The sequence below is a fragment of the Coregonus clupeaformis genome, chromosome 36 (genome assembly GCF_020615455.1).
Source record: "Coregonus clupeaformis isolate EN_2021a chromosome 36, ASM2061545v1, whole genome shotgun sequence".
NCBI lineage: Eukaryota > Metazoa > Chordata > Actinopteri > Salmoniformes > Salmonidae > Coregonus > Coregonus clupeaformis.
Genome location: NC_059227.1, coordinates 12594071 through 12607275, shown reverse-complemented (window position 1 = coordinate 12607275; position 13205 = coordinate 12594071). Strand labels below are relative to the sequence as shown.

The 13205-nt window shown below is 43.7% G+C and overlaps 1 protein-coding gene across 1 annotated transcript in view; it reads left to right on the top strand.

The window, feature by feature from the left end:
- Positions 1–12233, top strand: part of esr2a (estrogen receptor 2a) — a 43206-nt gene extending 30973 nt beyond the window's left edge. Inside the window, 8 exon segments of the mRNA XM_041865137.2 lie at positions 1872–1988; positions 2985–3290; positions 4953–5091; positions 5219–5352; positions 6007–6190; positions 10575–10696; positions 10699–10839; positions 11150–12233. Of these exon segments, the coding sequence (XP_041721071.1) occupies positions 1872–1988; positions 2985–3290; positions 4953–5091; positions 5219–5352; positions 6007–6190; positions 10575–10696; positions 10699–10839; positions 11150–11169 (1163 nt within the window). The 3' untranslated portion in view covers positions 11170–12233.
- Positions 12234–13205: the final 972 nt, after the last annotated feature.

The following is a 13205-nucleotide window of genomic DNA, read 5'->3' as shown; positions in this document are numbered from 1 at the left end:
CAAAGATTGCAGATAACAAGCAGCAATAACAACCTTAATACCACAGCATTGTTGAACACTTGTTTCTAATTGGCTAGAAGGACATTCTAGAATGGACATTAAAACCAGTTAACGAGACAGTTGTTCTCATCGACGGGGCTGTAGTGGAACAGGTTGAGAGCTTCAAGTTCCTTGGTGTCCACATCACCAATGAACTATCATGGTCCAAACACACCAAGACAGTCGTGAAGAGGGCACGACAAAGCCTATTCCCCCTCAGGAGACTAAAAAGATTTGGCATGGGTCCTCAGATCCTCAAAAAATTCTGCAGCTGCACCATCGAGAGCATCCTGACTGGTTGCATCACCGCCTGGTATGGCAACTGCTTGGCCTCCGACCGCAAGGCACTACAGATGGTAGTGCGTACGGCCCAGTACATCACTGGGGCAAAGCTTCCTGCCATCCAGGACCTCTATACCAGGCGGTGTCAGAGGAAGGCCCTCAAAATTGTCAAAGACTCCAGCCACCCTAGTCATAGACTGTTCTCTCTGCTACCGCACGGCAAGCGGTACCGGAGTGCCAAGTCTAGGTCCAAAAGACTTCTCAACAGCTTCTACCCCCAAGCCATAAGACTCCTGAACAGCTAATCATGGCTACCCAGACTATTTTCACTGCCCCCCCACCCCATCCTTTTTACGCTGCTGCTACTCTGTTAAGTATTTATGCATAGTCACTTTAACTCTACCCACATGTACATATTACCTCAACTACCTCAACTAGCCGGTGCCCCCGCACATTGACTCTGCAACGGTACCCCCCTGTATATATAGCCTCCCTACTGTCACTTTATTTTACTTCTGCTCTTTTTTTCTCAACACTTTTTTTGTTGTTGTTTTATTCTTACTTTTTTTGTTTAAAATAAATGCACTGTTGGTTAAGGGCTGTAAGTAAGCATTTCACTGTAATGTCTGCACCTGTTATATTCGGCGCATGTGACCAATAAAATTTGATTTGATTTGGAAAAGATATCGGGACACCTTGCAATCATGACACAATGTGCGCCTAGACATGCAGACTGTACTTGCTACATAGTTACAGAAAGCTAAACCAACAACTACAAATGCTTCAGGTACACTTGATATTTATGTTTCCTGTTAAAGTAGAGCAGGGATGGGCAACTGTAGGGGTCTCAACTTACTGTTGCAAGTTAGAATAGTAGAATACACGAGGTGTAATATCGAAATTTGGTTATGCATCAGCAGTTTTTCTCTTGATATGTCAGTCACTGATACTCAATTAGCCCGTGTCAACTAACATTTTTTAGATTGGAAAGTTTGTCTAGCGGCCAGCTATCTAAATTTAGTAATCATGGTGGAATTACCGGCCGGGGGGTCCCCATTGATTTTCTTAGTCAGTCTCACTCAGATATCATATTAAAACCTACAAACATTTCTCTCCGCCCTATGGAAAAATGTGTAGAATTGCAGGAAACTCCAAAAATGTTCTCTATGCCCCATGGCAAAATGTGTAGAATTGCACGAAATTTACTTGAGTAAAATGTTAAATTTTTCTCTCCACTGTCAAGAGGTGGGCTGTTAAAATGTTTGTTTTTTTTCGCAGTGGGGGGGTTCACATGTTGGTACGCAGACCTGCGAGCAACTGCCGTTCCTCATGATGAGTTCACATTTTTTGCGACCCCCACGCCCATCAAAGCTGCCCATCCCTGAAGTAGAGGAACTTTCTCTCTCTCTCTCTCTGACCTTTTACATTTGTTTTCTTGTATTTAGCTGCCAATGTACACATGGAATAAAACATAAAAATGTTTGTCTTCCTCTTATCTCTTCTCTCCTATCTACCCTTTGTAAACCTCACTCCATCTCTCTCTCTCTCAGGTCACAATGACTACATCTGCCCGGCGACCAACCAGTGCACTATCGATAAGAACCGCCGCAAGAGCTGCCAGGCGTGCCGCCTCCGCAAGTGCTACGAAGTGGGCATGACAAAGTGTGGTACGTGTCTCTCGCTTTCCCCCTCTCCCTTCATCCTCCTCGTCTTCTATCTCCTTCACACCATCCTCACCCTAATCTTGCCAGTGGTGGTTGTCACAAAGCGTCTCAGATCAAGTCCACCCTAACATACAATCGTATTCATTATGACCCACGACAAAAATTACGTTAAATACATACATACAGCTTCTGTATAGTCCAGTGTGTGGCCAATGTTTGTGTCCAGTGCCTTAGAAATGATTTATTTTTGATATGTGAATATTCCCCATTGGCTAGACTTTGCTCACACAATGAGCAGAGGCACTGGGGTTAGGATTTAGAGACATACTCACCCACATGTTTGCAAGTGGACAAGAAATATAGTTTGCTAAACTTTGCTATTTGCTTTCTCTCCTTTGTGAGCCTTGTGCATCAGGTGGTTGTCTAGGATGTTTTGCTCCATTCAATGTAATGATCTATTTTTACAAAGCTAAATTAAGGTTCAGTTGCTATAGTGACACAGGTCGGTACAGTTGTCATTTCATTGTTCGTTGATCACACATTTCCTTGTCAAGATGAACATTTAGATTTTAAATCCAAACTTTTGGACAAGATAGCCAAGTACAAGGCAAGATGACTGAAGTCCAAAAGGAGAGGGTGGCCGTCCTTTCGCTTGCTTTCGCCGTGGTGTGTTATAGCGACCACCTGCTGGGTGCCGGTGAACTGTGGCTGTTTGTGCCGATTCAACATGTAGAATCGTAAAATCGCCGCTATTCTTGTCAGAGGCACTTGCCCATTCATCGGTCTGGTGGTATTCCGTCTTACTATCTGTGAGATATATGCAACTGGCCCATGACTTACCATGCAAATGTTGTTTGACAGGCAGCTGGTCAAAGGGGAGTAATTGCTGGGAATTGTGGAGGTGAAATCGATGGGGTGTAAGTGAGGGCTTGATATAGCGATCTCAACCCCTTATTTTAGGTATATCAAGGTACTCTGGTCACCTCCTGTTTCCCTCAGGCATGCGTCGCGACCGCAGCAGCTACCGGGGTCATCAACCGAGGCGCGTGGGTCGCTTCTCCCGGGGCGCGGCTAGTGGGCCCAAGCGGGCCCTAGCTGAGAGGGGCGAGCCAATCAAGGAACTCCTCCCCCCAGCATTAACCCCGGAGCAGCTGATTGGCCGGATAATGGAGGCGGAGCCACCGGAGATCTACCTCCAGAGGGACATGAGGAGGCCCCTGACGGAGGCCAACGTCATGATGTCACTCACCAACCTGGCCGACAAGGAGCTGGTCCACATGATCAGCTGGGCCAAGAAGATCCCAGGTTGGTGTTGATTGATTTATTGTCAATTTTTTTTATTCACGATTTAAAAACATAATACTTTCCTCGCATCATATGTTCTATTTTATTTCATTCTTTGTGCACACGTTGAGTACAGCAGAAAAACTGTATAAAACATTGACACAATGAACATGAGGCCGAAAAGTCTTAGGTTTACTTGTAAAGCCTGTGTGTATCCTCTGTCAATGGGTGTGACAAAAACAGAGTGAGATAGCATTAGGTACAGCATACTGTTGAGTAACTTGAATCAATATCAATTGAATACATTTGATATCTTACATTTTACTGGCATAACATAGTGTAATATTGTTCTAATTTCCTAAAGAAACTGCCCCTAAGAGTCCATGTTTTCAACAGCAGTCTCCTTTATTATCGACAGTGACAGTCAGGTAGTCAGAATGTAGAAGGGAGACAGATTAGGAGACAAAGGGGCTGAAACAGGATTTGTACCCATGTCTCCCGGGGTATATGTGGTTTGGGGGGCTAACCACTAGGCCAGACTCAGAGAGCAAACATTAATTATGTATGTCAATCTCTCCTGGCACAAAGTGGAGGAGAGATTGGCTTCATCACTACTTGTATTTGTGAGAGGTATTGACATGTTGAAAGCACCGAGCTGTCCATTCAAACAACTAGCACACAGCTCAGACACACATGCATACCCCACAAGACATGCCACCAGAGGTCTCTTCAAAGTCCCCAAGTCCAGAACAGACTATGGGAGGCGCACAGTACTACATAGAGCCATGACTACATTGAACTTTATTCCACATCAGGTAACTGATGCAAGCAGTAGAATCAGATAAATAAATTAAAATATTAAAATTCACCTTATGTAACAGCGGGGAATGTGAAGCAACACAAACAGGCACAGACACATGCATACACACATGATAACATACGCACCATACACACACGTACACATGGATATTGTGTTGTAGATATGTGTTAGTGGAGTAGGGGCCTGAGGGCACACACTTGTAATGTTTTTAAAATTGTATAACTGCCTTAATTTTGCCGGACCCCAGGAAGAGTATTAATAAATACAAATACTGAGCAATGAGCATCGATGTACTATAGTCTACACTCCTCAGTGATGCTCTCCTCAGTGATGCTGCAAAAAGTACAGGGTAGTTTGGGATGTCTAGTTTTCTCTGTGCTAGAGAGAAACATTGCCCCTGCTTTATTCAGTAGAACCCCATTTGCTGCTAGGGTTGAAATAAAGTAAAAGGTAGTATTCAAATGGCCATGTACACATTTGACACAACGGTTGTGATATAGTGGAGAGACTTTCTGCATTCAAGTAATTGGTTGTGCACAATGGTTGTGTAAACATTTTCGTGCTGGCAAACACTGCAATGTATCACAATCATTGTGTCAAATGTGTTATATGTCAGTTGTACGACCTGAGTGTGTACAGGGCCATAATCCACTCACTGTTTGCTGTTCGTAAATATGACTTTTTTAAGTATCATTATTACATTGCGAACAACAAACTATGTTTACCATGAGCAGTATGCGGGAACATTGCCTTTAAATTTCAATCGTGCTGTAGCGCAGCTCTTCAGCACTATGGATTGAATCTAGCCCTAGATCAGCACTCTGAGACACTTCATGAATACGGACCCCGTTATGTCTTTACAGGGTTTGTGGACCTGAGCCTGTTCGACCAGGTGCACCTGTTGGAGTGCTGCTGGTTGGAGGTGCTGATGCTGGGGCTCATGTGGAGATCAGTGGACCACCCCGGTAGGCTCATCTTTTCCCCTGACCTCAGCCTGAGCAGGTGACCACCCTCTCTCTACTCCTGGATCAAGTATCTGTATGATTTCTAAAATATTTTCATAGTGGATCCAAATGAAGTATTCAAATGAAGTGTATGTCTGTCTGTGTGTGTGTGTGTGTGTTTTCAGGGACGAGGGGAGCTGTGTGCAGGGTTTCGTGGATATCTTTGACATGCTTCTAGCTGCCACCTCCAGGTTCAGAGAGCTCAAGCTGCAGAGGGAGGAGTATGTCTGCCTCAAGGCCATGATCCTCCTCAACTCTAGTACGTGTGTGTTAACGTTTGTGTGCATCTGTCTGTTTCGCCTTCTGTCTGTACTTCTGTCTTTCTGTCTGTCTGTACTGCATCTTTATAATTATTTTTTACTTCATATTTTATATATTTATAGCATGCATATCAAGATTAAGTTTTCAGCACAAGTCTGTTGCTATGTTGGACCATTTCTTCAGTGTAATCCTATATGTTTGGGAGTCTAGGGAGGGTTGGCAAGGGCAACCAGAGGAATAACTCACTCTGACAAGGCCTAATGAGAACACTGTGTACCTTTTTGAGTCGCTGTCTCTGTCCACTCACATCATAGTTACTGTTTAACTCTTAAAGATGTAACAGTCAGAACCTGTTTCAAGGTCAGTGGATCACGAAAAATAACAACATTTGATTTAACTTAACTGTAACCAAAGTAATCGCATTTAATAATGCTACATGTTGGAAATTATTTATGAAGTGTAGCAAAGGTAGTTTGGTGAAATGTGCTTGCACACTAAGTCACCTTGTCTGATACCTGAAGATTTGTGCTAGCTCCCAGAGATAAAGACTTGGCTTTAGCTCAGAGGGCTAATGTGGCTTTGAGTCATGGAGACAACTACAATTACGTTTTTTCTTTATTTTCTCAACTGTGTGTGTGTTTTGTGGTTGCAGACATGTGCCTGAGCTCCTCGGAGGGGAGCGAAGAGCTGCAGAGTCGCTCGAAGCTCCTGCGCTTGCTGGATGCCGTAACAGACGCACTGGTGTGGGCCATCGCAAAGACGGGCCTCAGCTTTCAGCAGCAGTCTGCGCGCCTCGCCCACCTGCTGATGCTGCTGTCACACATCCGCCACGTCAGGTACAGCAGCCACAATACGGTCTCCACTGTCACACTCGCAAGTTACCACTCCGTCACAATAGTCACCACCATCGTACTCGCAAGTTATCGCTCAGGCATAATACAGTCGCCACCATCGCACTCGCAAGTTATCGCTCAGGCATAATACAGTCACCACCATCACTCTTGGCAGTTACAATACAGTCACCTCCGTCACACTTTGTAGTTACCGCTCGGGCATAATACGATCAAAACTATCACACTTGCCAGTTATCATGTTGCCACTACGGTATAGTAAAATGTTCAATACGGTCACCACCGTCAAGATTGAGCCACCATATTGTCATTACCATCACGACTGAACCATAAAACAGTCACTACTGTTTGCTGCTACCACAAGTGATCTTTTAATAAAGCTTGCGTTATACAGAAAAAGCTTTTCGACCAACATGGTCTTTACAAGGTAAACTGAATCTGATGAAGACCATTGGCTCTACTCAATCAGATCCGCTTTAGCTGACATCCGCATAGCGGTTGTTTTGGCGGTGTCAGAAGTGGAACTATGTAGATTAGTGAAAATCCACTTTGTCTGAGGATGACAGAGAATTAGTGTAGCCCATAATATCCAATGGATCTAGCCAAGGTCACCACTCGGAATACTATAAGATGCACGCGTCTAGGTTTACCATTACGCAATTGTGGTCCTCTGTAGCTCAGCTGGTAGAGCACGGCGCTTGTAACGCCAAGGTAGTGGGTTCGATCCCCGGGACCACCCATACACAAACATTTATGCACGCACGACTGTAAGTCGCTTTGGATAAAAGCGTCTGCTAAATGGCATATTATTATTATTATTATTATTATTATTATTATTATTATTATTATTATTAAGAGGCTAAGGGACAAGGTGCTAATATCTTGCAATCAATGGCGTAGCATTAAATGATTGAGTTAACCTTTGCTCAGAGCTGCACAGTTAGAGGCCAAGCATATATGCTATGTGTATTGTAAATAACATTTACCATTAGACAATTCACCAAATAATAATTCAACGAATATTACTCATGAATGTGAGGACTACAGTTCTTATCAATTAAAACTAATCAGATGTATTACAGTAATGCAATAAGAATACAATTATCAAATGGTACAAATCAGAAATCTTCACGATATAAGTCTTCACATCATAGAAAATTCACCACTATGACATTCAAACGTACATATGGAGATCGATTTACTAATGACTTCATGATCAAAGTTTAAACCTAGCTTTTATTCTTCCAAGAGCACCACTTTGCACGGCCCAAAACATTAAAACAAAATGCATAAAACTTCACAGGCATTCTCTAATCTAATCACCACACTTCAAAACTGTATGATAAGAGCGTCCCCCCGTGTCGCTCCTCTTTGAACTATCCGCCTTCCGACGAACAGAATAACAGTTACAATAAAACATATCAAAATTCATAGCTCTTTATGAACTCTGGAAACAATCAAACATGACAATTTAATTAAAACAGTAACATTCATTTAGTCAATTCAGCCATCCAAACAATGTCAAAACGAATCATCATGCTGGGCCTCGGCCCCAGCAAGTCGCTAGATGCATCTTCATCACTGGCCTTCATCATCATTCACATTTGTTCACTCTCTCTATTTTTCTATTACAACTGCGTTATAGCTGTCAAATGCACAAGCGGCTCCTGGCTATACCTAAAGCGGATATTGCCATTGGCTGCACGGAGTCGCGTTAAGAGAAATCCCATGAAGCCTTGTTTACAAGTTTGAACACTGGAATGTGAGATGTAATCTACACCTCGATTAGGCTGATTGAAATTTTACATTTGAGCGTCATTATTTCTATCATTGCCTTCAGAAAGTATTCACACCCCTTGACTTTTTCCACATATTGTTGTGTTACTGCCTGAATATAAAATTCATTAAATTGAGATGTTGTGACACAGGCCTATACACAATACCCCATATTGTCGAAATGGAATTATGTTTTTAGAAATGTTTACAAATTCATTAAAAATGAAAAGCTGAAATGTCTTAAGTAAACTATTCAACCCCTTTGTTATAGCAAGCCTAAATACGTTTAGGAGTAAAAATTTGCTTAACAAGTCACAAATTGCATGGACTAAATAATAGTAGTAGTGTTTAACATGATTTTTGAATGACTACCTAACCTAAGTACCCCACACATACAATTATCTCTAAGGTCCCTCAGTCGACCAGGGAGGTTTTCCAATGCCTCACAAAGAAGGGTAGATGGGTAAAAAAATACCTATTGGTAGATGGGTAAAAAAATAAAAAAGCAGACATTGAATATCCCTTTGAGCGTGGTGAAGTTATTAATTACACTTTGGATGCTGTATCAATACACCCAGTCATGACAAAGACACAGGTGTCCTTCCTAACTCAGTTGCCGGAGAGGAAGAAACCATGAGGCCAATGGTGACTTTGAAAGTTAGAGTTTAATGGCTGTGATAGGAGAAAACTGAGGATGGATCAACAACATTGTAGTTACTCCACAATACTAACCTAAATGACAGAGTGAAAAGGAAGCATGTACAGAATACAAATATTCCAAAACATGCATCCTGTTTGCAATAAGGCACTAAAGCAAAACTTCAAAACATTTTGCAAAGAAATGAACTTTATGTCCTGAATACAAATGTTTGGGGCAAATCCAACACAATACATCACTGAGTACCACTCTTCATATTTTCAAGCATGGTGGTGGCTGCATCATGTTACCAATGCAAATAGTCCAGGTAGCCATTTGATTAGCTGTTCAGGAGTCTTATGGCTTGGGGGTAGAAGCTGTTAAGAAGCCTTTTGGACCTAGACTTGGCGCTCCGGTACTGCTTGCCGTGCGGTAGCAGAGAGAACAGTCTATGAGTAGGGTGGCTGGAGTCTTTGACAATTTTTAGAGCCTTCCTCTGACACCACCTGGTATAGAGGTCCTGGATGGCAGGAAGCTTGGCCTCAGTGATGTACTGGGCCGTACGCACTACTCTCTGTAGTGCCTTGTGGTCGGAGGCCGAGCAGTTGCCATACCAGGCAGTGATACAACCAGTCAGGATGCTCTCGATGGTGCAGCTGTATAACTTTTTGAGGATCTGGGGAACCATGCCAAATCTTTTCAGTCTCCTGAGGGGGAATAGGCTTTGCCATGCCCTCTTCACGACTGTCTTGGTGTGTTTGGACCATGAGTTTGTTGGTGATGTGGACACCAAGGAACTTGAAGCTCTCAACCTGCTCCACTACAGAATGGGGATGTGCTCGGTCCTTCTTTTCCTGTAGTCCAAAATCATCTCCTTTGTCTTGAGCACGTTCAGGGAGAAGTTGTTATTCTGGCACCACACGGCCAGGTCTCTGACCTCCTCCCTATAGGCTGTCTTGTCAGTGATCAGGCCTACCACTGTTGTGTCGTCGGCAAACTAAATGATGGCGTTGGAGTCGTGCCTGGCCATGCATTCATGGGTGAACCGGGAGTACAGGCCCTGAGGGGCCCCCGTATTGAGGATCAGCGTGGCAGATGTTATGGGTACGCTTGTAATCGGCAAGGGCTAGGGAGTATTTTAGGATAAAAAGAAACAGAATAGAGTTAAGTACAGGCAAAATCCTAGAGGAAAACGTGGTTGTCTACTTTCCAACAAACACTGGGAGACAAATTCACCTTTCAGCAGGACAAAAACCTAAAAAATAAGGCCAAATATGCACTGGAGTTGCTTACCAAGATGACATTGAATGTTTCTGAGTGGCCTAGTTACAGTTTTGACTTAAATTGGCTCGACAGTCTATTGCAAGACTTAAATGGCTGTCTAGCAATAATCAACAACCAACTTGATAGAGCTTGAATAATTTTTTAAATAATAATGTGCAAATATTATACAATCCAGGTGTGCAATGCTCTTAGAGACTTACCCAGAAAGACTCACAGCTGTGATTCTAACATGTACTGACTCAGGGGTATGAATACTTATGTAAATTAGATTTCATTTTCAACAAATTTGCTAAATTGTCTAACGTTTTGTCTTCGTCATTATGGGGTATTGTGTGTAGATGGGTGAGAGAATTCTGGCTGTAACACAACAAAATGTGGAATAAGTCAAGGAGTATGAATACTTCCTGAAGGCACTGTAGGCTACACATTCTCGTTCTGAACTTCTAACGCGAGTGGGACGGGTGTGGCTTGGTGACAATGATCAACAAGAGCAGCTGCTCACCGATTTGACAGCTCTAACGCAGTTCCACCAAGACACCGCTAAAACATTAGCATGCAGGTGTCGGCTATCGCCGGTTAATGCTTTCTAGGCCCATTTCTGTGTATTTTATTTTCTGCTGTATCACGAAAAGCAGTGAGCATACATGACCTCTGTCTTTGCTCATTGTGCAGTAACAAGGGCATGGACCACCTGCACTGCATGAAGATGAAGAACATTGTGCCCCTGTACGACCTGCTCCTGGAGATGCTGGACGCCCACATCATGCACAGCCCTCAGCTGCCCCAACAAGCCACCTCAGGGGGCCACTGTCCAGAGGTGAGCCCCCTGCAGCCCACCACCCCAGCAGCTGCCCCACCCAGACATGGACCCCCAGCAGCGGAGGCGAGCCCCAAGAACAGGAGCCATTGGACTGCAGGGACCCCGGTAGAAAGACAGGTTTGCACACTCCTGTCTCATTTCATTCCATCTCCTGTCATTTTGCCCTTGAGCAAGGCACTTAATCCCTCAAACAACTTCAAAGGTGCTGCGCCGTGGCTTACCCTGGCTTCAAATCTGTGTGTGTGTGTGTGTGTGTGTGTGTGTGTGTGTGTGTGTTTTTTCAAGGGGTTGGGTGAAAATAAAAATAAAATCCTTAATTTCAGTGATATCAAAAAGACAATGGACAATAAACTATTCTTATTTTATGACGCTAACCTGCTATTATCCCCTCCCTTTCTCTGTCCTTTCCTCTTTGTCTCTTTATTAGTGGTGATAAGGGATCTCTAGCACACATGGAGGAGCAAAAAGGACAATGGAGAGTATGATGTGAAGCGGAACTCTGTGACTGGGACACTTCTTGGAAAAGCTTTTAAAACCACTCTGAAATAGAGGAACTGGGAACGAGTATAAGGGTGTTTCAGATGGTGCCTGGAAGGGGCTGCATCCCAATGCTTTCAAATGACATATTCTCCTTTCAGGCATTAGCACTGTTCTGATTGGTTTCTTGGAGGTCGCAAACGTAAACAATGTAACTATTTAAATGTCCCTGCAAAAGCTGTCTTTTGGTTTATGATCAGGTTTGAATGTAGCCTGGCTGATGCGACTCACGTGACCACACAGCGAGGAAAAGTTGTGACTCACTGGTCTGGAAAGGAGGCAGTTAATGCAATAGTCGCTCAGAATTTGAGCGGACTCATCGATTCGTTTTATGAAATGTCACCCCCCCTCCCAGGGGGGTTGAGACATCTCGTTGTTTGGATTTGAAAATCCAACAGTGGTAATGGAAGGGGGTGGCACTCGTGGGCTGTGGGTGTTTGAGTGAGAAAGACACGGAGGAGAACCAACCAGTAAAAGCACAGCCCCCTTCAAGTTTGGTATCAGCCAGACTAGTTTGAAAGTAGAATCTAAGGGAAAGTCTGAATTTAAACATCAGTGGATGAGTGGCAATGGAGGAAAAGAGATGAGGAGAGGAAGGCAGTTAGGAGTAGCCTACTGGGACACAGAAAAGCCCAAGACTTTGCTAAGTGCTTGGTTGTTATGTGAAAAGGCACTTTCAACAGTCATCATGGACTCTCACCTCTTATTTTGTCTGTACTGTCTGAGGGCGGCAGGTAGCCTAGCGGTTAGATCGTTGGGCCAATAACCTGATTACCTGAGCCGACAAGGTGCAAAATCGGCCGATGTGCTCTTGAGCAAGGCACTTAAACCTAATTTGTTCCAGGGGCGCCATACTACTATGGCTGACCCTGTAACACAACCTATTTCGCCACACCTATCTGGTGTGAGAAGTGTTTTTTTTTTTTTACTGTATAAATAAAAGATCAATATACATTATCTCACAAAAGTGAGTACACCCCTCACATTTTTGTAAATATTTGAGTATATCTTTTCATGTGACAACACTGAAGAAATGACACTTTGATACAATGTAAAGTAGTGAGTGTACAGCTTGTATAACAGTGTAAAACAGTATGAAAAATGTATGCACTCACTAACTGTGAGTCACTCTGGATAAGAGCGTCTGCTAAATGACTAAAATGTCAAATGTAAAATGTAAAAATGTAAATTTGCTGTCCCCTCAAAATAACTCAACACACAGCGATTAATGTCTAAACCGCTGGCAACAAAAGTGAGTACACCCCTAAGTGAAAATGTTCAAATTGGGCCCAATTAGCCATTTTCCCTCCCCGGTGTCATGTGACTCATTAGTGTTACAAGGTCTCAGGTGTGAATGGGGAGCAGGTGTGTTAAATTTGGTGTCATCGCTCTCACACTCCCTCATTGGTCACTGGAAGTTCAACATGGCACCTCATGGCAAAGAACTCTCTGAGGATCTGAAAAAAAGAATTGTTGCTCTACATGAAGATGGCCTGGGCTATAAGAAGATTGCCAAGATCCTGAAACTGCGCTGCGGCACGATGGCCAAGACCATACAGCGGTTTAACAGGACAGGTTCCACTCAGAACTCGCCATGGTCGACCAAAGATGTTGAGTGCACGTGCTCAGCGTCATATCCAGAGGTTGTCTTTGGGAAATAGACGTATGAGTGCTGCCAGCATTGCTGCAGAGGTTGAAGGGGTGGGGGGTCAGCCTGTCAGTGCTCAGACCATACGCAGCACACTGCATCAAATTGGTCTGCATGGCAGTCGTCCCAGAAGGAAGCCTCTTCTAAAGATGATGCACAAGAAAGCCCGCAAACAGTTTGCTGAAGAAAAGCAGACTAAGGACATGGATTACTGGAACCATGTCCTGTGGTCTGATGAGACCAAGATAAACTTATTTGGTTCAGATGGTGTCAAGCGTGTGTGGCGGCAACCAGGTGA